This window comes from Bos indicus x Bos taurus, chromosome 9 (genome assembly GCF_003369695.1).
Source record: "Bos indicus x Bos taurus breed Angus x Brahman F1 hybrid chromosome 9, Bos_hybrid_MaternalHap_v2.0, whole genome shotgun sequence".
Lineage (NCBI taxonomy): Eukaryota > Metazoa > Chordata > Mammalia > Artiodactyla > Bovidae > Bos > Bos indicus x Bos taurus.
Window position 1 is genome coordinate 74,163,125 of NC_040084.1, and position 24,573 is coordinate 74,187,697.

At 38.6% G+C, this 24,573-nt stretch overlaps 1 protein-coding gene across 3 annotated transcripts in view; it reads left to right on the plus strand.

The window, feature by feature from the left end:
• PDE7B (phosphodiesterase 7B) overlaps nt 1–24,573 on the plus strand; it is a 348,202-nt gene that overhangs the window by 275,133 nt on the left and 48,496 nt on the right. For all 3 annotated transcript variants that reach the window (XM_027551638.1, XM_027551637.1, XM_027551639.1), the window contains 2 exons: nt 19,890–20,041; nt 22,358–22,421. In XM_027551638.1, the coding sequence (XP_027407439.1) occupies nt 19,890–20,041; nt 22,358–22,421 (216 nt within the window). The remainder of the gene's footprint in view (nt 1–19,889; nt 20,042–22,357; nt 22,422–24,573) is intronic.

The following is a 24,573-nucleotide window of genomic DNA, read 5'->3' on the forward strand; positions in this document are numbered from 1 at the left end:
GTCCATCCATATATATATATATTATCCATCCATATATATAGGCTTTCCCTGGTAGCTCAGTGGTAAGGACTCTGCCTGCCAATGCAGGAGACACAGATTTGACCCCTGAGTTGGGAAGATCTCCTGGAGAAGGAAATGGCAACCCTAAGTATTCTTGCCTAGGAAATCCCATGGAAGAGGAGCCTGACGGGCTACAGCCTATGGGGTCACAAAAGAGTCAGACACTACTTAGCAACTAAACAACAACATATGTATACCACATCTTTATCCATTCATCGGTTGATGGATACAGATGAACCCATCGATAACCCATCAATAAGGTTGCTTCAGTGTCTTGGCTACTGTTCACTAGTGCTGCAATGAACATTGGGATGTATGTATTTTTTCAAATTATAGTTTTTTCCAGATATATGACAAGGGATGGGATCACAGCATTATATGGTAACTGGCTGCACCAATTTATATTCCTACCAACAGTGTAAGAGTGCTCCTTTTTCTCCACACCCTTTCCAGCATCTAATGTTTGTAGACTTTTGATGATGGCCGTTTTGACAGAGTGAAGTGATACTTCATTGTGGTTTGAATTTGCATTGGTCTGATAATTACTGATACTAAACATTTTTAAAATCTGCCTATTGGTTATCTCTATATGTCTTCTTTTGGAGAAGGCAATGGCACCCCACTCCAGTACTCTTGCCTGGAAAATTTCATGGATGGAGGAGCCTGGTAGGCTGTAGTCCATGGGGTCGCTAAGAGTTGGACACGACTGAGTGACTTCCCTTTCACTTTTCGCTTTCATGCATTGGAGAAGAAAATGGCAACCCACTCCAGTGTTCTTGCCTGGAGAATCCCAGGGACGGGGGAGCCTGGTGGGCTGCCGTCTATGGGGTCGCACAGAGTTGGACACGACTTAGCGACTTAGCAGCAGCAGCAGCAATGTCTTCTTTGGAGAAATGTCTTTTAGATTTTTTGCCCATTTTTTGATTAGGTTGTTTGTTTCTGTGCCTCTGAGCTATGTGAGCTCAACAAAACAGTATATTGTTAAAAGACATTAAACAAAAGAACATTAAAATCACTTAACTGTATAGAATTAAATGTCAAATGGCAGTATCATGTATGCACATCCCCTGATGCCAAACTTAGGCTTCCTTCTCAGAATTAATGAAAATTAATTTTGCTTATTCTCATTTCATATCGATAAAATAAAAGTCACATAAGGAAATAAGATTTATTTTTTTCACTGCTGTATCCTAATGTCCTGAACAGTGCTTTACACTTGGTAAAGGCTTGACAAATATTTGTTGAATGAATAAACAAATTATTTATGGTGTTTATTCAAAAAGACTTGTTGCTATGGATGGTGTATTCTATTTTTACTATAGTTAATTTGTACGTAATATGCTGACAACAGTGGCTGACGATTTGCCTTGTTACAAGAAGTCTTTCAAATAAGAGTTCAGTAAAGAATATTTTCATAAAGACTAGCAACATTATGTGGTACAGGTATCATATAACATATATTCCATTCTAAAGTATTCATATTTGTGACAAAGCGCTAACACTTGAAATACAATATTTAGGATATATTTTAGCAAAAAGAACATACGTTTTTTCCTAAGAAATAAAGAAAATTAACATATACGACTAAATCATCCTTTACCCTTAAATTGTGTTTTCCAAGCCTATAGCCTTTGTTAGTATATATCACTTATAACACAATTTCCCAAAGTACAATGTACATATCAAAGGATACGTAAGATCTTACTGTTATAGGAATAAGCTTTTTTCTTTTCCTTTAATAGTAACATTTATTTTAATGTACTAAGGAAAATGTAACTAGTGCATGAAATCTATTTTTTATTGATACCAAATTGATTTAAGTACATTTAAGTAAAAATGAATTCATTTGATTTAAAGAAAGATACTAAGTAAATAGTTGTGTAAGAGGATATAGTAAAGACCATAATAATGCCCCTTGGATGAGTGAAAATGGGGGGCTCTGACCTTCATTCTTGCTTGGAACAAGACACATCCTGCATCCTTACGAGGACCTTCTTACAGGACTGGAGTCTGTTGCTTTACCACCTTCACCAGTTAGGCTTTCACATGGTAGAATGGCTTCTAACCTTCTCAGACTCAAGGCTTCTATTTTACAGCACATAATTTATAATGTCCTCCTGTACTATTTTGATAGGAAGTCCATAGCCTACTTGTTCACATAAATTAAAAAAAAAAAAAATCAATCCAAGGTCCTGGCAGTATTATAAAGCAAAAAGACAAGACAAGCCACATTGAATGAAAACATTACATAATGTTTTCATATGTAAATGCCCAGGGATAACCTCCTTAGAAGGCACCACGATGTAGTCAGATACTGCACCCACGTGCCGAATCGCTGTGAATGATTCTGTGAATGTAGCTACTACTAGAGACTGCAACAAGTGTGTATATCAGTAACACAACCCATTACTGTAAGCAGTCTTGCCACTGGTGATTTCCTGAGAACAACTGCTGATAGAGTCCTGTCCACCTCTCCCTGCCAAAATTACATTCCTCCCTTAATTTGCATGGTAGTTGCATTCCTGACAAGGGAATATTAAGCTATATTGTAAAGCACAAACTATTAATTTGTACTTTACATATAAGCACAAAAGAATACTTTGTGCTTATATGGAAAACAAGGAAACAGGGTTAAGTTCTAGGTTCAGATAATTAGTTATAAGCAGAATTTTCACCTCCATGGGTACTTCAGTAGGCATTGAAAATTTGGAACAAGATACCGGACAACTCTTTGATGTGTGGAACTGTCCTGCACACTTCAGGACTCCCAGCATTCCTGGCTCCCGTCCTCTAAATTCCATTCAGCCTCTTTCTGGCGTTGTGACATTCAAAAATGCCCCCCAACGTTTCCCAAGTGCCTTCCATTTTGATCTCATAAATCCAGTAGCACTTGAGTTTAGTTGTTTCTTAAGCTCTTCACTGCTGACTAACAGGTAGTTATTAATCCAATTTGAGTTTTGTATTTATCAGTGATAGCATTTGGTTCTAAAGTATCTTAAATATGAAACATTTAGCTCTATGGCTTCTAAAATGATTATAAAAGTATTCTATTTTATTATAATTATAGTTTTATTGATTGTGGCTTGTTAACGACAAAGTTTGTTGGCTTAAAGTTGGTAAAGTATTTTTACAGTAACTTTCAGAAAGTTTGGTTGCTTTTAAGAAAAATATTTCAGAATTGGAGCTCCTGAAAGAATCTGAAATTCAATATAGCTAGAAATCCGTTTACTGAAAATCAGATACTTTCTGAATTATCTAAGCCTCCTAGGGCTGCAGATTTTGACAGCATAGCTTTAAAAAGCAGATTCTTGGCATAATTTTGAGTGGATTGTGATCAAGTCATGCTGAGAAATTTGCAACTGCAGCATTCATTGGGTTGTACAAGAAAGAGAAAAAATAAAGTTAATGAAAACTTTCCAGGGTGAATGACCTTAAACTTAACTGAACTTCTGAACTTCACGCCCTATTGTGATCTTTCTGACACTATGAGGAATTGCTCCGGAGGGTCTCCAGAGCGCACAACCCTCACTTTTCATTCTTAAACAGTGTGAAATCTGTCAGCCCAACCAGGTCATCAAGAGGGCAGACTGTGGCTTGTCATTACCAGAGGGATGTTCTCTAGGACTCTGAAGAAGCTGGGCAGATTTTGGTTTTTACTGAGAGTTTGAGCCCAGCATTTTAAGAAAGAGGCTGATTTCCATACATTGGGAAAGCTGGCTTAGCACATATGCTTGAAAAAAAAGAACATATCCTACACAAGCTACCAGGCTTCCCTGGTGGCTCAGACAGTAAAGAAACTTTCTGCAATGCAGAAGACCCAGGTTCAATCCCTGGGTCGGGAAGATCCCCTGGAGAAGGAAATGGCAACCCATTCCAGTATTCTTGCCTGGATAATCCCAAAGACAGAGAAGCCTGGTGGGCTACAGTCCATGGGGTTGCAAAGAGTTGGACATGACTAAGTGACTAACACACAAGCTGTCAAAGTAATGATTTGACATTCATTTCATTAATTCTTTAGAAAGCGTATCATTGAAAACAACTAACAGAGGTTTATTTGCAGTAAATGGAGAATTTAAAACACTTTCCTCAGTAAAGATAGAACCTGATTTTTTTTTAAATTAATTCTATTATGGGAGTCAAAGAAACAATATCAGTTACTGAGATGGGTGGGAACTCTTAGATGTCTCCTGTTCTACTTGTTCTAGCTCTTTGTTGTGTTGGTTTTTTTTAAAACCTAAGTTCCTAAGTTCCTTAAAATTTTGGTATGCTGCTTCTCTGCTTATAAACTTGAAATAGGGATAACTATTATTAGTTCATTTTTTTTTTTAATTGGAGAACTGGATCCTCTGGATCAAAATTACCAAATCAATGATGTTTTCTTCGACTTTCATACCTTCTTTAATTCACTCCATTGCGTTAAATGCTCGGGATTAAAAGATCAATCAGATCAGATCAGATCAGTCGCTCAGTCGTGTCCGACTCTTTGCGACCCCATGAATCGCAGCAAGCCAGGCCAATAAGGCATCCTAAAGGAAATCAGTCCTGGGTGTTCACTGGAAGGACTGATGTTGAAGCTGAAACGCCTATATTTTGGCCACCTGATGCAAAGAGCTGACTCATTTGAAAAGACCCTGATGTTGGGAAAGATTGAAGGCAGGAAGAGAAGGGGACGATAGGGGATGAGATGGTTGGATGGCATCACCAACTCAATGGACGTGAGTTTGGGTAAACTCCAGGAGTTGGTGATGGACAGAGAGGCCTGGTATGCTGCGGTTCATGGGATCGCAAAGAGTCGGACACGAGCGAGTGACTGAACTGAACTGAAGGCATAGCTCCTACCCTCAAGGAACTAACAGTTCAGCGGTGAGAACAAGTAAATATGGCAATTCTGATACAAATGAATAATTGCTTTGCTAAATATAGTTGGAGGTGGGGTTGGCTGTGGGAACCCAGCACAGAACACCAGCAACCGCTGAGAAGGATGGAAAAGACTTTTCACCATCCTCCATCTCTTCTCTCAGCCTCTCCACCCCAACTTCCAGCTCTCCCCAAAGTAGAGAGTGCTCCTCTGAGATAGAACCCCAAGCTTTAAACTGTTTCTTCTGCCCCTTCCATCAGAATCTGTATGTTTGATATTGCCTATCTAATTGCAAACTAAGTCAAGCTAAGATATTCATTGATTGGTTAAGTAACTTTTTCCAGATGATGTTTGCATTCTGACTGCAATTGCCTTACACATTCCACTAATCTCTTTGTTGAATATGCTCCATGTGGATTAATTTTGGTTTATCAGAACTGGAGAACCAAGGCTTGAGCCTGGTGATCTCACTCTAGACCAAAGGCTTTTCCCTTGGAATTACACTTTTTTTGGGAAACTTTTAATTTTATATTGGAATATAGTTTAATATAGATTAGCAATGTTGTATTAGTTGCAGGTGTACAGCAGTGATTCACATATATATACATATATATGTATGTACATGTATATATTCTTTTTCAAATTCTTTTGCCAAGAATTGGTTGTTATTAATACATAACATTAAGCAGTGTTCCCTGTGCCATACAGTAGGTCCTTGTTGATTACCCATTTTAAATATAGCAGTGTGTGCATGTCAATCCTAAACTCCCTAACTGTCCCTTCCTGCCAAACTTCCCCCCAGGTAAGTTCGTTCTCTAAGTCTGTGAGTCTGTTTCTGTTTTGTAATTAACTTCATTTGTATCATTTTTAAGATTCTGTGTATAAGTGATATCACATGGTATTACACTTTTTTATCATGGTCTGTAGGTTCTGCCTAGCTTGACCACCCCTCTGGCTGAGTCTCCAAGTAGAGCAGTGTTAACATGGCTCACCTGCATAAGATGGAACAAGAACCATCATGGTGTCATAGCTGCTCCTAGAGACCCCAGGCACACTAGCTGCCTGTTAGAAGGGCAGTTGGGGGTCCCAAGAGAGTGCAGTATCACCCTCCCAAGCCAGGCTAACGGTTTTAGACTATTATTGCTGTGGAGGAACAGGAATGAGCTTCCTTCTTGACAGGGAAGTCTTTAAAAGAAGAGGCCATGTCTTCATAATTTCTGCACCCCCAGTACCACCCAGTGTCTAGACCAAAGTAAACCCTTATTTGGGGATTCCCTGTAGCTCAAATGGTAAAGAATCTGCCTGCAATGCAGGAGACCTAGGTTCAGTCCCCGGGTTGGGAAGATCCCCTGGAGAAGCAAATGACAACACACTCCAGTAATCTTGCCTGGAGAATCCTCCTGGACAGAGAAGCCTGACGGGCTCAGTCCATGGAGTCACAAAGAGTCAGACATGACTGAGTGACTAACACTGCTGCTACTAAACCCTTATTTAATGTTTAGAGAAAGAAAGGAAGGAAGGAAGAAGGAAAGGGAAGAGATGGAGACAGAAGGAAAGATGAGCTATTGAGATGATTGAGGACAGATTTTCTCTGGATCTCTCCAGCTGAATTTCTCTTAGCTGAATTGATTCCATAGCCATCACCCCTTCCTTCAGGCACAGCAGTTAAACTCTTCACTCTGAGCTGTCTAGGGCTAATGAGCAAAGAAGACGGAAGGAAGATAAACCTCAGCCCAGACACTTCGTATACTACTTATTTGTGCATTTCTGTGTCATTCCACTTTGACTCCTTGCCTAGTGCATCTCCACAACTTCTTCTTGAGCAGGTCTTTCTACAGCTCTAGTAAGTTAAATGTATATTCACTTTTTTTTTTTAAGGTACAGGCCTCTATAAGCTTGTTTTTAGATCTCTGTGGTTCTATAGTCCTGAAAATAGGAACATATTTCTGACCGACCACTCTACCCCTGAGGTGAATCATCTGGAAGGACATGCAAGACCCAGTCCATTACCAGGAAGAACACAACCTTACTGTAGGAAATCCCAAACCCCTGTGGCATTCAGAGGGTGAGACAACACGGTCCTTACATTTCTTCTCAGATTGGCCTTAACAGTAGAGACACCTCCATTGAGTGCTTGTATGTCTCTCTTCTTCTGATCTCCTTCATTCCTTTTCTCCTGCTCTGTCCACTGGTCCTCGCCACTCTTCCCCTTCCCTTCCCTACCTCTCAGGTGCCATCTTGCCTTCTGACTCCATCCAGGGCAAGGGGCAAGTGAATCATCCCAGGATTTCCCTGGAGGACCAGTGGCTAAGACTTTGCTTTCCACTGCAGCGAGTGTAGGCTCAAACCCTGGTCAGGGAGCGAAGATTCCACATGCCTTGAGGTCAAAAAACCAAGCATAAAACAGGAGCAGTATGGTAACAAATTCAATAAAACTTTAAAAATGGCCCACATCCAAAAAAAAAAAATGAATCATCACATAATCTTTTTCTTGCTCATATTTTCTACTTTATGTGATAATTTCTAGGCATTTTTATGTTGAAATATGCCTTTCCCATCATAGCTAAAGTAGAAACAAAAGTAGTGAAGATGGTAAAGAGAGCATTCTACCACCTTCCTCTGGGTAGATGAGGGCAGAAACACTGTCTTGAAAATTTTGTGTATTCAGGTACACAGTACCTTGTGTACCTACACAGAGAAGGTGCTCAGTGAATAGTTGTAAATGGAGCCTTCCCAGTATTTATGACACTGCTTAGATCTAAGCACTAAGAGAGACTCAGGGAAAAAAAAAAAACCAACCAACTCATGCTTAAAATACTTTATTTTCATTCACTGACAGCTACCAAAGAATATTATATATTTATTAAATAACCATTGCCTATTAGAATATTATTTAACATTTTAGAGAAAATTAGAAATATTTAGAAAACACATACAAGATAGATGAGTTTTCTAGAGGAAAGAAAGCTGGAGAAAAGAAGAGAAATCCCACAGGCCATGTGAAACAAAGAGGATTACACTCTCAGATCACATCTTGATCAGCAGACACCGTTCAGGTAAAAATCTTAGGAGACTTTAAGGCCCGGCTTGGAAATGGTTAAACACGAGGCCAGTGTGCATCCTGTCACAGTTTTATTTTGAGCAGCCTGTTTGCCCAAGTACCTCCCACTCTTTCCCTTCCCCAGAAACGGCCGCTCTGTTCTATGTACACAACAAAAATGTTAGTCTTTTCCAAAGCTTGAGGTACTAACCAATGTCTGCGAATTTCTTTGTGTAATAACATAATAATCAAATCACATTAAGTCAGTGTCAGTAATACATGTGTTTTCAATTTTAAAACCCACAAGTGATTTATTATTCACCTCCCAATATTCCATTTGTACATTTAGTGAGAGAAACAGGAAAGTTACATACATAGAATCACTTCCAAGTTTTGCTATGAAGTTATTTCTCTGGTTGTTCTCTAGTTATTTTACTGACTCTCTTTCAATATTAGCACTATTTCTCACTCTGACATTCCTGTTCAATGATACTGATTTTAATCTTCAACCTTTACATTTTTACTGTTTTTAAAACACTTGTATTTATGAATTGCACTGAAATGTCCTTTTCTTGCTTTTGTTTTGCTATACTTTTTTAAAAGGAAGGAAATCTGAGATTCCATGAGTATTCATACATCACTGTACCTCAGGGAAAATAAGGTCCCATGCTAGACTGTCACATGCCCCCTATTCTTTGTCCTTTTCTATTCTATAAAGAACAGAATATAATGAACAAAGCATCGTGAAAAATCAGATAGACCTAGGTTCCAGTCCCTGCTCTGCTACTTATGAGTTATGCAGTTCCTGTTCTTCTGCACAGGAGATTACCCTGTTATCTGTTGTGAAACATTTAGTAAACTTTTCTAAAAATCTGTTGCTTCATCTGTAGAAAGTACCTAGTAATACTGACTTCACAGTACCCACTTTTTTGAAAAAATCAAATAAAATGACAAATGTAAACTGTCTCGTAGGTGCTCAATATTTCTTAGTCCCATCAGCCCCTGGCCCCAAGCCCTGTTTTTGCTATAGATAGAATAAATGGAATAGAAGGCCAGGGGTGCTTGTTCTAGATTAAATCCATCAGTTATATCTTTGAGGACAGTTCAGGTACTAATGCAAGTTGACACCAGAATAATCATCTAAAAATTACTTCTCTCTTCTCTAACTCAGTGTGCAAATCTATACTTTCCTTGACCCATGAATGGTATGAGTCTCAGTGGGAATTTGTTCCTTAATGGCGTTACACGTATGATTACACCTAAGATGCCACTATAACCCATAGAGAGCCTTGGGCCATAAGAGACAAATCTCAAAGTGCAGGTAAAATCTCAAGCTCTACCGAACTAGGTGGGTGTTTGCATTTAAAGAGCTATATTCCAACTACATATAATACCCACTTGATTTAATCCATTAAATCAGAGGATTCACTCAGGTGGACTGTAACTCAAGCATCCATTATACCCATAAAAAGAAAGGAATTCACTCACAATGAACTTCCTTTCCAAAGATAAAACATAAAGGATCCTTTTCTGAAAATTTTTGGAGGTCCACATTCCTACCCAGGTCTCTGCTGATGGATACACTTAGTACTAATATACAACCATTCTAAAGATATATTTACAATGTTTTCAAAAATCCTACAAATTCCAAAAGAAAAAGAAGTTCAAGTTCTTCTACACAGGAGATTACCCTGTAATCTGTTGTATAAAATGAATGAATCTTGTCTGCTCCAGACAATTCATTCTTACTATTAGTTCTGTGGAGGTATGTATGCATCATGAGGAAAATAATGTGCTACAGGAGGTAGGAAAAAGAAAAAGTTTCTACCTCAACCAATAATCACCTTACTCCAGAAAGAATGTTCTGTGACAACCTAGAGGGGTGGGATGGGGTGGGAGGTGGGAAGGGGGTTCGAGAGGGAGGGGACATATCTATACCTATGGCTGATTCATGTTGATGAATCAGAAACTAACACACTATTGTAAAGCAATTATCCATCAATTAAAAATAAATATTTTTTAAAAGAATATGTATATATATATACATACACAATAGATTATTACTCAGCCATCAAAAAGAATGAAATAATGCCATTTACAGCAACATGAATAGACCTAGAGTTAATCATATCAAATGAAATAAGTCAGAAAGAGAAAGACAAATATCATATGATAGCACTTATATGTGGAATCTTAAAAACTGATATAAATGAACTTATTTACAAAATAGAAATAAATTCACAGACATAGAAAGCAAATTTATGGTTACCAAAGGAGGTAGGGTGAGAGGGGACCAGGAGAGAGAAAGTATGAATTTGGGATTAATATATATACACTACTATGTATAAAAGAGATAGCCAACAAGGACCTGTGTGTATAGCACAGGGAGCTATAGCACAGATCTTCAGTGTCCTATAATAATCTAAGTAGAAAACAATCTGAAAGAAGGGTAGAGATATGTAATATGTGTCTAACTGAATCACTTTGCTGAACACCTGAAACTAACACAACCTTGTAAATCAACTATACTTTGATTTTTTTAATGGTTAAAAATAATAATAAATAATCACCTATCCCTTCATTCCCTTGTTCAGTGAGCACCTTTTAAGCCAGCCACCACACTATACAGATGTGTGTGTGTGCTCAATCATATCCGACTCTTTGAGACCCCATGGACAGCAGCCCGCCAGGCTCCTCTGTCCATGGGATTTTCCAGGGAAGAATACTGAAGTGAGTTGCCACCTCCCACTCCACGGGACCTTCCTGACCCAGGGATCAAACCCATGTCTCTTGCATCTCCTGCACTGGCTAGCGGATTCTTTACCACTATCGGCACCCACGTGGTCCTACTCTAATAGGGCTTATAGTAGTGTGTGCAGCAACGGGCAGGAGAGCTAAGAACACTGGTTATTCCAATCCCAACTGCAAAGCATTAGAGGGACTCACAGAAGATCTGAATGCATCTGACTGGGAAGTGAGGAGGAATTATTTGAGGTGGGCTATTGAAGGGTTAATGGCATTTTGATAGATGGAGATAGTAATCAATTGAGTAATCAGCTGAGAAGTATGGGAATCATACAGAAGCTTGAGGGACTTGGGAGGGGGAAAAAAGCTGCCAGAACAGAGACCTATCTATTTGCAAGGGGACTGGTGGGAGATAAAAATGGGAAAATAAGTTGGCATCAACATTGTAAAGGACCATAAATACCATAAAAATAGTATAAATATAACTATGTAGACATTGGGGAGCCACTGAAGAATTTGAAGCAGGGGGGCTAACATGGTAGGCGTCGTGCTTGAGAAATAAATCTGTCAGTGGTAGGTGAGAGACATTGGAGGGGACAACTGGAGACATTCAGAGGATTACTCCACTCTCCCGGGGTGGGGGTGTAGAATGAGCAGAGTGAACGGCAAGGAGCAGATGTATATTACAACACACATCTGGAATTTTTATAGTGAAATATAATAATTCAAACACTTAACTCCGATAAAAGACCACACTTATTTTAAATATATGCTGGGAACTAGAGAGTTAACGCAACAGTTTTTAAACCTCTGGAGACTTAGAATCAACTGAAAGTTTGGTCACCTCAATTTGCTCACCACAAACCATTGCCCTCAAAACTTGGGATTTGCTAAACATTTCAAACACTGAGAAGCCGGAGAGTTCAATAAAACCACATTGTGCCTGGCACATATTTCTCCTTTTAAACTAAAGAAACTTGATGCTTACTAATTCATTTAAATTTCATTCAAACTGAGATTTTGAAAAACCTCTCTGTTGCCCAGAGAAATCTTAAGAGCTTATTTTTAAAGGCTTTTCCTTCCTTACAAAAAGGAAATAGTTTTTCAACTATCCCTGAACCCCGGAAGTTAGAGATTCATAATCCATGTGTTGAAGTGGATTTTGGGGTAGGCAAAATAATAGACTAGAAACAGCACATTTTACCATAAACCAGTTCATTGGATGGTTGAGGAGGACAAGGATTTTGACCCTCTTAAACACTTCCTGAGCACGTTTTCTAAAGGCGAGGCAGCAGGTGTGGATACGGTGAACTGAGGAAAGAGTTCATTCTGTTCTATGACTCATAGCAGCCATATTGGTTTTCTCTTCACTGTCAAGAGCATAAAAGAGAAATGGCAATTTAAAAAAGTAAATGTTAAAAAGTAGAACTAGAGAAACAATTCTCTTTGCCTTAAAAACTCCTCTTCCTCCACTTCCTCCCACTCAATGGCAGTGTTGAAGCATAGCTCTTCTTCAAGTGACAGCCATCAAGAAGTCGTGAGTATTTGTTGTACATAGAAGAACTAATGACATGGGGCTTTACTACATCTCTGTTCAGAACCTGCATTTAGGAAACTTAAAATAACTTAGTTCCTTTTAACTCAAATTGATTTTCCAACTTCAAGTTAAATTTTAAGGCAATGATGAGTTTTCTTTTGGTTTAGGCTTGTTTTCTTTTTGTTCCTTTCCTCATTTTTTGGTGATTTTGTTATTGTTAATGTTATGTTGTATGCATTTTTGTTTGTTTTTGGAATGAAAACTGACCTTTTCCAGTCCTGTGGCCACTGCTGAGTTTTCCAAATTTGCTGGCATATTGAGTGCAGCACTTTCACAGCATCATCTTTCAGGATTTGGAATAGCTCAACTGGAATTCCATCACCTCCACTAGCTTTGTTCCTAATGATGCTTTCTAAGGCCCACTTGACTTCACATTCTAGGATGTCTGGCTCTAGGTCAGTGATCGCACTATCGTGATTATCTGGGTCAGGAAGATCTTTTTTGTACAGTTCTTCTGTGTATTCTTGCCATCTCTTCTTAATATCTTCTGCTTCTGTTAGGTCCATACCATTTCTGTCCTTTATCGAGCTCATCTTTGCATGAAATGTTCCTTTGGTATCTCAGATTTTCTTGAAGAGATCCTTAGTCTTTGCCATTTTGTTGTTTTCCTCTATTTCTTTGCATTGATAGCTGAAGAAGGCTTTTTTATCTCTTCTTGCTATTCTTTGGAACTCTGCATTCAGATGTTTATATCTTTCCTTTACTCCTTTGCTTTTCACTTCTCTTCTTTTCACAGCTATTTGTAAGGCCTCCCCAGACAGCCATTTTGCTTTTTTGCATTTCTTTTCCATGGGGATGGTCTTGATCCCTGTCTCCTGTACAATGTCACAAACCTCATTCCATAGTTCATCAGGCACTCTGTCTATCAGATCTAGGCCCTTAAATCTATTTCTCACTTATTAGTACAATAATTATCAGATTATGTAATTTATTAATAATGTTATTTTAAATATTCAGTAGAATTAGTGCTCTGAAAGTATTGATGTTAAATTTATGAAGTCAAGTCTCCATGTTTGCTAGAAGCAAGTTCCCACTTAAACATAAAGCATTCTTTGTTCTCACAACCACCTGAGCTACCTCTGTACCAATTACTAATTATTCAAATTCTGGAAATATTGGGTTGGCCAAAAAGGTCGTTCAAGTTTTTCTGTAAGATGGTGTGGAAAACCCAAATGGGCTTTTTAAACCTAATAGTGGATACAGACATTGTTGGAGGAACTATGTATACAGTTGACAGAAACACCCTCATCATATAGGTGAACTTATAGCTTTTCTTTAACCCCAGATATTATTTCTAGGTTTAAGATTTCTCCTAGTACCAAAATGTATCAGCCCCTGTAAAGAGAAGATGCCATAGAGAAGGTACTCAAAATGAAAATAATTTTTATTAACATTTTTTGCACTTAAGCCAATCCCAGCTTGTGAAATTTGAAAATTACCATATGAGCAGTGCCAATATAAACTTCATAACCCTAAAATTAGTGTCTAAATAGTGCAGAAATGTGTTAATATGTACAATTTGTGAAATTTGTAAGAGAACAAGCAAGCAGAAAACGACTTTCACAGTCAGAGTCAATGCGTACATAGATTAGGCAGTGAGGCCTTCTGGAGCAATGTTTTGTAACTTCCAAATGAGAATATGGGGACCCATAGCCCATTAAACTACAAAATCCAAACAGAAAGCACCATTAGGATAGCTGTGAATGCCTTTAAATCAAGTTTTTTAATTCTATAAAAGTATTGAATAAACCCAGTATTTTATTATTACACATTTTGTTAAGATTCTTTAAAATTTTGCAAGTTGATTTTAACTGAAAGTGTCATGTCCAACTCCTTGCGACCCCATGGACTGTAGCCCGCCAGGCTCCTCTGTCCATGGGGATTCTTCAGGCAAGAATCCTGGAGTGGGTTTCTGTTCCCTTCTCCAAGGTATCTTCTCGACCTAGGGATTGAACTCAGGTGTCCTGCACTGCAGGCAGAGTCTCTACCTACCATCTGAGCCACCAGGGAAGCCTGATTTTAATGAAGCTATCTTCCAAATTTAGCCTAGCCAATCATTTAAATTTCTGTCCAGAAATGCCTATCACTGTACTCCTAATAATCAAAACAAAAATATGCTACTCACTGAAAGTCCTTTTGGAAATAAATGTTTCAGGTCTTATTTAATAACAGTATAACACATATCAATGCTTCCAAAGCCAATGCCTAGGATTATTATACAGCATGGTGATTTATTCACAGGTTGTTCTTTATATGAATTTTTTCTCCCAACTATACTTTCAGTTTATATCCTAGTTTTCTATTCTATTATCTCACAGCACAAAGTGCTCCCTAAATGACAGTTGATAAATAAGTTATTAACATTATTTTAAAATAAATTTATTTTCTTTCATTATTGAATCTCTTCAAGAGAGCTACCTTAAAGATTTTTTTCATTTAGCTTTATGAATGTCCTCATGTAAGAAAATGAAACTTTATCATTTTCATAAATGTTCACCCAGTATCACTTCTGAATTATTCTCTCATATATTAAAGAACAACTCAGAGAGCAGTGCTATATGGATACTTATGACATGCCTTTGTATTTTAGAAAATATTGGCCACCAACAAATACTGTATCTTGGCAGATGCCTACCTGCCCATCTCAGACAGTAAGTAAGAATTTGCACAAATAAAGAATACACATTAAACCAAATGATTCCAAAACGTTGACATCAACATTCAAAACATTCAACATCATGATGAATGATGTTATATGCTATTAATGTATTTTTTAACCTACACACTACCATAAAAAATTAACTATGAGAAGGTTTTATGTATAGATTTATTTTAATATTTAACATTTTTCACATTATTTGAGCTTCTGCTGCAAAGATGCAAGACAGGGCCAAAACTAGGCTGGGGCAAGTGAGGCCCTTACCTCAGCTGCAAAATTTTAGAAGGTACCAAATAATTCAGTAATTAAGATATTTTATTTTTAACATAATATTTTCAAAATAAAAATTAAGAACAAAAAATATCAAAAATGAAAATAAAAATTGAAAGAGATCCACATTGTCATGTTAATAGACTATCACCATTTTGACGACAAGGGTAAAAAAAATGAGAGAGTCTTGCTGTTTTCCTCTTTTCTTTAAGGCAAAAATGGCTTCTCAGCTCATAGCAACAGGAGATTAGCAATATTTTAGTCAAAATGATAATTTTGGTGACCAGAAATTATCTCTTATCACCTGTATTTACTGTATGTAACAAGTGTCATTATCTATGTAACAAGCTACGAATCCACTTAAAATATCTCACATGGAAAGGTGAATGGAAGTTTACCAAGAAACAATCCATAATTTCAATTTGCTGTTTGTGTCATATTTCCATAATCCAAGCTTAAATTGTTTGCTTCTGATTCTATTATATAAACACAGGCATGCTATCAGCCACAAGGGAGATTTTCTTCTAGTATTTTAGAATGGGAGGATTTTCATAGACTACCAAAAAAAGGAAGAGACCACTGTACGGATATTTCCTTTCAGGTTTATACGTAACACAGAAATAATTAATTTCATTTATTTACCAACACACTTTATTTCATTCTATATAGTTCAATATAGAAATATCACCACATTTCTTTTTTTTTTTTTTTAGAAATATCACCACATTTCTTTGCTCCCAAACGTGGCAAAACTCCTTGAAAGCTGAATATACTCCATGTCATTATGTCAGATTTGTCCCTTCCCATTCTTTCTCTTCTTAGACTCTTTATTATATAATAACGTCAGAATTATAGGGAATTTGTGCAAATGAAACAAAGAACATTCGTAGTCCCTTTACCCGGATGCACGAGTTGTATTTTGCTTTATTTGCCTCGCTGCTACTTTCTTCATAATCACTTGAGAAGTTGTTTTACACATCATGCCCCTTTATCCCTAAATATTTCAACATGTATTTTCTAAGAACAAGGGATTCTCCCATGTAACCACAGTTCAATTGTCAAAGTCAAGGCATTTATAGATAGGATATTATTATCTCATATAGAAGTCCATATCCCAGTTTTACAAATTGTCCTACTAATGTCATTTATGGAATTGTTTTTTTTTTTTGATCCAGGATCCAGTTCAGAGCCGTGCATTGCATTAAGCACACTGTTATCTGTGTATCCATTATTATGAAACAATACCTGGGTTCTCTTTGTCTTTTATGAAGTTGATATTTTTTAAGAGTTTAAGCAGAGGCATATATATACCTGTGGCTGATTTGTGTTGCTGTATGGCAAAAGCCAACACAATATTGTAAAGCAGTTATTCTCCAATTAATTAATTTTTTAAAAGAGTTCGGACAGATTGTTTACTTGAAGAACATGCTTCAGTTTGGGTTTTCCTGATGTTACCTCTTTTGAGGGGTGGGATGTACCTCGGGGCAGGACCACTGCACAGGTGATGTTGTGTCCTCAGTGAATTACGTCAGGCAGAGTAAGATATCAGCTCCTCCTATGACAAGTGATGCTGAAGTTGAATAGTTAGTGAAGATGGTACCTCCTATACATTTGTCCACTAGAAAACTATCCATGTTTTCCTTTTGGATTAATGTCACCTGTGAAAAGGTACTTTGATACTATGTAATTATCCTGTTGCTTTTTAAACTTGTACTTAATTTTATTATCTATTAATGATTTTGGCCTGAATCAGTTATTACTATAAAGGTTGCTATTACTAATAACTCATTGTTTCTTCCACCTTATTGGTCAGAGCTTTCTCTTCCCTTATTTACTTATTTACGCATGTCCTTACTATGGGCTGGTGGAGTCTTTTTTTTTTTAGTCAGTGATTTATAATCCACTCTCCTGTTATTCATGCTGAGTTTCAAATTTTTGCATATTTGCTCAGAAAGACCCCCTTCACATTGTCTCCTCTGTCATTTTTCTACGAGCCCATCATTTTTTGAACTCTCCCTTATTTTTTGGCATTACAAGAAGTCACAGTTCATCTTGTAGTCTGCCTGCCCCAGTCTTAGGTTCACACATTGCACCAAGGTTATCGGGCTCCTTTTAGCGATAAATTCTATTTAAATAACAAAATGTGCATGCTAAATGTGCTTGTAGCTACTGGATATTGTTGCTTATAAGCACACAACAAAATGTGCTTGTTTAAGGGCACAGTTCAATGAACTTTGACTGTGAGTGCTGCACTCACAGTCCCTAGGTTAATCTCATCTGACCACTCCCAAATGTATTTCTCAAACCCAGTCTTCTCCCCCAAGCTCTGGATTTTATATCCATTTATTTCTACTAGACATCTTCACCTGAATTTCCAATAGACATCCAAATTCAACACGTATCAAGCTGAAATCCACCCCACACCTGTTCCATCTGCAGCCTTCCCCATCTCAGATGATGGCAGCTCCATTCCCCCAGTTATTCAGGCCAAAAACTTGAAAATACATTCAAAATGTATTCAGAATCCCCCCATGTCAACTCTCTCCATGGCTACCCCTATGGTCTAACCAAACCATCATTTCTTGCCAAGATTATTCCAGTAGGGCCGTAACAGATCTCACTGCATCAAAAGTTTGCTGCTACAATCTTTTCTTAATACAGAGGCCACAGTGACCCTTTTTAAATGCTGTGTTTCCATATTACTCTTCCTCTCAAAACTTTGCAGTGGTTCCATGTTTTACTGAGAGTAGAGCCCAAGTCGTTACAATGGCTTTCAGAGTAAAATTCTCACACACACCTCCACTTTGCTCTATGAACACATCTCTTTCTCCTCTTTTTCTCTCTCTCTACATGCCAGCATCCCAGCCTCACTCCCACTTTGGAATTAGTTGAGCTGGTCCCTCTGTAAGAAAGGCTTTTCCCCAGATACCTGCTTGGTCAGCTCCTTCATGTACTCCAAGTTTTGATCAAATCGTAGCCTCTAATGAGGGCAACCTTGGCTATCCCAACACAGAACTCCTGATCCTTTGTCCCTTGCTTTCCTTTCTTCCCCCATTGCACACACCAGCTTCTAACCCATTTTTATAAATTACTTCTTTTTTGTTTATTGCTTATTTTATATCTCCCTTGGCTAGAATGCAAGCTTCTTGAAGATGGGGGTCTTTGTTTTGCTCACTAGAGGACCTAGAACTGAAAGATCTCACCAAGCATCTGGAACAGTGCCTGTCCCCTAGTAACATTTAGTAACACTCAAAACATTTTTTTTTTTTTTGTGGCCTCATTCTACTCATTGCAGGATCTTATTTCCCCAACCAGGGATCAAACCCAGACCTTGCCAGTGAAAATGCCAAATCCCAACCACTGGACCATCAGAGAATTGCCTCAAAACATTTTTTAACGAATGAACCTCTTTAACCTGTACTTTGATTGATAAACAGAAATGAGTGAGAACCTATCAGTAGAACTGAGCCCGCATTCAATATTGATGTGCGCCTAAGCTCCCAACTTCAGTTTACTGCTCTTATCTCCTTATGCTCTTGTTTACATCTCCCCACACATGAAATCTAAAACCAATTGAAAATAAAAAGAATTTTAAATCAGGTGGCATTTCCAAAAAGCAGTGGGTGTTGTGTGCCCTGAGTTAAGTCTTTGCATGCATAATAAACCCAAGTAACTTTCTGATTTTGGTCATTCCCTGGCCTTGGGGAGCGCCACATTGTAAAAGGGTCATTTTCCATCTATTCCTCTCTTCCAATATCCACTGTGATTTTGAGTTCTATAGAGGAAAAGGGGACATGGGAAGAGGCATGAGGGGAACCAAAATTTCTTTATGTATGAACTGTATGTTTTCCTACTAGGACCATTCAGTTGACTCCAGACCTAAATTTGGCTGCAGACATCACTCATGTGGCTGAGTGATTCATTGAATTTCATCTGAGATGAGACCTACCTTGACAGACATTCAAATAATGTGCTTGGAGTATTTCTGGACAGTCAACAGTCAAGTTTTAAAAGGCACATGTGACAGAAGTATTAAAAGATCTCTACTGACAGGATCAGATTTTTATGGCCACCAGTGAAAGAGAATATACTCTATCAGAAAATAAACACCCTTTTTGCTTCATGTCATGAGAATCTAGGTCACTCTTGTGCTGAGAGTTTTAATTCCTTTGCTGACGATGTTCCTGGGACATTAGGAAACCTTTCCTCGTGTCCAAGCTAGTGTATTCTCAACTCTTCTAATTCAGGTGAAGGATTTCATCAGACTACAGAGCTTGTAGGATGAGAACCTGTTCTAAATTCTGGAACCTCCATTCCAATATAGAAGAATAAAAAAGCATGACTGTTCTTTAACTGTTCTGCATACAGAAGTGTGTAAATTTACTAAGTTTACTAACGTTGTTAAGAAAATGAGGTTTTTAATTCACATTCATGTCTTCCAAAATTAGTCAGAAATATCTCCTTTTAATGAATGTAACATATCAGAAATATCCTTCTTGTTCTAAAAGAATTTCAAATGCAGAGTTACATGGTCTCTATTTAAGAAAGCGTTGAGAGCATCTCTTGGGATTGTCTCCTTTATAATGCACTCTATTTTTACAGAGTGGAGAAAATAGGGCTTTTTAAATGTATAACTTCGGAATTTGATTGCTTTCCACAGATACAACACACTCAGGGGAAATTGGCACCAAGAAAAAGGTGAAAAGACTGTTAAGCTTTCAGAGATACTTCCATGCATCAAGGCTGCTTCGTGGAATTATACCACAAGCCCCTCTCCACCTGTTGGATGAAGACTACCTTGGACAAGCAAGGGTGAGCTGGTTACCCCTCGGTCACTTCATACCAGCCCAGTGGCTGAGAGGATGTGCCTCCCCCCACCCTCCCACCTCCCCTACCTCCAATGGTAGCACCTCACTTTAAGTCCTACTTTGGGGCCCTGAGGAGCTCTGTGCCTCTCAATAGTTACTCAACACATCTGGGCTTTTCCCTTATATATTAATATAAAGTGAGGTTAATAGAAGCACTCTCCTCATAGGGGTGGCACAAAGACTAAATAAAGTAAAGCATGTTTACATGCTTAATAGACTCATATCTAGCACATGCTAGCTATTTTTATTTTTATAAATGTGCAAAACATTTTTGCACAACACTTAGAAAAACAAGGGTTTCCCTTGTAGCTCAGTTGGTAAAGAATCTGCCTGCAGTGCAGAAGACCTGGTTTCGATCCCTGGGTTGGGAAAATTTCCTGGAGAAGGAAATGGCAACCCACTCCAGTATCCTTGTCTGGAAAAATCTCATAGACAGAGAAGCCTGGTGGGCTGCAGTCCATGGGGTCTTTGCAATCCACTCTGGTGGCTCAGAGTGTAAAGAATCTTCCTGCAAGGCAGGAGCCAGGAAAGAATAGTGAAGTGGGTAGCCATTCCCTTCTCCAGGAGATCTTTCTTACCCAAGGATCAAACCCAAGGCTCCTGCCTTGCAGGCAGCTTCTTTACTCTCTGAGCCACCAGAGAAGCTCCAGAAGGAGAGCAAAGCTAAGCTCCCAGCACTGGAGCATCTGACAGCGTTCTCATGGATGCCACGTCTCTCAGCAGCCATCTCCCAAGAAAGACGACACTGAGATATAGGAAGAACCAACAGGCTGGAAATCGGGATATCAGAGATCAAATTTTAGCTCTGCCTTTAGAACTGGGTGACCTGGATTAAAAGAGCACTTAAACTGGACTTCACCCAAAACCTACTGTCCCTTTATTTCCTGATGCTGTTGTGAAGTCTTTGTGTGCCATGATGAGGCCTTTGGATTTTATCATAAAACACAGAGAGACTATTCAACGGGAGGTGGGGAAAGAGCTGGTCCTTAGCAGAAGCAGAGCCCATGAGAAGAGAGGAAGGCAGCCACTGGAGCTACAGTGAGGGTAGAGTCAGCGACTACAACTCTGACACCATCTAACTCTAAGCAGGAGGTATTGTTCAAAAGAAAGGTGGGCCAGTGGCTAAGACTCTGTGCTCCCAAAGCAAGGGGCACGGGTTTGATCCCTGATCAGGGAACTATTAATAAGATCCCAAATGCTGCACAGCACAAAGAAAAAAAAGACATAACCAAAGGTTTGAAAACAGGGACCGAATCAGATATTTGTACACCTACACTCATAGCAACATTATTCACAAGACCCAAAAGGAGGAAACAACCCGTATGTGTGCCAGGAAATGAATGGATAAGCGAAGCGTGGTATAATTCATGCAATGGAAGATTATTCAATAGGACAATAAGTCTACATTGGACGATAGGTCTTTAAATTACCCAATATTTTCAATTGCCCACGATTCAGTTTCCTGTCTGTAACAGTGGTTAATTTCACATTTAGTCCACACTGAGCAGAGTAATTTGCTCATCAATCATCTAGATTTCTTTTTTTTTTTAACTTTACTGTAAACCTCCTCCCCTAGGTAGAGACTATAAAACTACAATTTTAACAATTTAAAAATTTTAACTACAATTTTAGCTGTTAAAATTGTATCTATCATGTGTGCTGTACTGTGTACATGCACTGCTCTAAGCTCTTTATGTATATTGCCTTATTTAATCTTCACAACAGCCCTCCAAAGCAATAGTATTATCAGCTATAGTTTCTTTTTTTATTTTTCTTTTAGATAATTGCTTTACAGCATTGTGTTGGTTTCTGCCAAACATCAACACGAATCAGCCATAGGTATAATGGGTGATGGTCCCTCCCACTTACAGCTCCCTCCCACCTCCCTTCCCATCCCACCACTCTAGGGGTTTGAGTTCCCTGAATCATACAGCAAATTACCATTGGCTATCTATTTTGCATATGGTAATGTATTAGAAAACTGAAGTACAGAGAGGCTAAGCAATTTACCCAAGGTACCACAGCCAGTAAGACATGCGGCTGTCATGGGATGTGGCAGTCTGATTCCGGAACCTGTCCCTTCAACACTGTGATTATTAGGGAGTGGAGTAGGATTTGTTTTACTACAAACCAGTTGTACATAGATAGTAGTAGGCTACTATTTTCAACTGTTTAATTCTTTAATTCACTGTGTCTCAAAGTAAATGTTTGGGTCTCCAATATGATTCATCTGAGTGGTGTTTTTTGTTTGCCTTTTCAGCACATGCTCTCCAAAGTGGGAATGTGGGACTTTGACATTTTCTTGTTTGATCGCTTGACAAACGGTAAGTCACCCAAAAGAATTTTCACTAAAATACACACCATAAAATGGGATTAATTTTGTGAAAAACAAAATTTATTTTTAAACACTGTTATTCTTTACTTCTTTCTTTTCCCACGTTCATAAATCTACAGCCATCCTAGAAGGGCCAGGGCAAAGGGAAATTCGTTCAGATGAAGAATAAGGGTTGAATTTGGACTTCAAATCTTAATACAATTTCCTTCTGGTCTTGATGACTCCAAAAGCATTTAAAAAGCACAGATTAGATCTTTCCTTGCGTAATACTTCAGCCACATGCAAAAGGAGGTCATTCGTTCTTAGTTGATGAAAACTAGAAACATAAAGGCATATCTGATCCGTCCTGACTCTTACTGGAGCCAATGCTTTTGCACTTTTATTAAGTGAGTGAGTCTGCTCCATTGCAGGTATCGTTCAGATATGCTTGGCATCATGAGAAGAAAATAATTGCTGAGGATAGAGTACAGAAGCTTAGATTGCAGCTGAAGGGAAAAGTAAAATTCTTATTGGCTCCACTTTTTAAATTCTTGTGCCTATAGAGGTTTCTCTTAAGCAAATAATAAGATCCTATTGTATTTTTAACTGCCCATCGAACAAATCTGATAATAGGGAATCAGTAAAAGACATCACATTTAATGCTAACCATCATATACCATGGCCTTCCCAGGTGGTGCCAGTGGTAAAGAACCCACCTGCCAATGCAGGAGACATAAGAGACAAGGGTTTGATCCCTGGGTTGGGAAGATTCCCTGGAGGAGGACATGGCAACCCACTCCAGTATTCTTGCTTGGAGAATCCCATTGTCAGAGGAGCCTGGTGTGTTACAGTCCGTAGTGTTGCACAGAGTCGGACACGACTGAAGTGACTTAGCACGCACACACTCATCATATACCAGGCTTGTGTTTTAAGTCATTACAGAAGATTTTCCTCACCATTCTATTCCTGATGAACAACATGTAGTGGAGAGAGATACAGCCTCAGACCCTGAAACTGAGCTTTGTGTGCATGCGTGCTAAGTCTCTTCAGCCGTGTCTGACTCTTTGTGACCCTATGGACTGTAACCCTCCAGGCTCCTCTGTCTGTGAGATTCTCCAGGCAAGAATACTGGAGTGGGTTGCCATGTCCTCCTCTAGGGGGTCTTCCCCACCCAGGGATGGAACCCACGTCTCCTGCATTAGCAGGCGGATTATTTACCACTAGCGCCACCTGGGGAGCCTGAAAATGAGCTTTACACTGTCAAAGCTAGACCATATAGGGATGTATCTCATAATCTTGCGTCTCACTTTGCTCAAGTCAATTGAGAAATGGGGACCAGCACATGAAATTAACCGAGAACAAAAGAATTAGTTCAATGCCCTTTATTAAAAAGAGAGTATAATCACAACTCACAAAAATATGAAATGAATATGTCAATGATTTTATTTAATTAAATTAGTTACAGATTCAGTAAAATGCTACAGCTAGTTCAAAGGAAAATTCAAAGAGTCATATATATGTAAGCAGTAAGAAAGGCTGAAATGAATTTGTCAATAGCTGGGAAACTGGGAGGGGAAAATCAATTGTATTTCCCTCTAATTTCATTTTCATTTACACAGACAAGAATTGTCTGCGATGATATTGGTTATCTAAAATTTTGATTCTTGTGAAATAGCTCAAAGATAATGAAAGCTATAAAAACACAGAGAATGAGATACCCTAAATGAGTGTGCTTAAGCAACGCATTGTTTTCCATTTAAGATACCAGTCCTTTTCTTAGTCCATTTCAGTCTTTCATAAAACCTGCTGCTGCTAAGTCACTTCAGTCGTGTCCGACTCTGTGTGACCCCATAGACGGCAGCCCACCAGGTTCCCCTGTCCCTGGGATTCTCCAGGCAAGAACACTGGAGTGGGTTGCCATTTCCTTCTCCAGTGCCTGAAAGTGAAAAGTGAAAGTGAAGTCGCTTAGTCGTGTCCGACTCTTAGCGACCCCATGGACTGCAGCCTACCAGGCTCCTCCATCCATGGGATTTCCAGGCAAGAGTACTGGAGTGGGATGCCATTGCCTTCTCCGTCATAAACCCTACAATGCTTTTAAAACTCAAAGTCCTTATTCTCTAGTGAACAATATTTCTTGAATGCTTAGTTATTGTAGGTTCAGT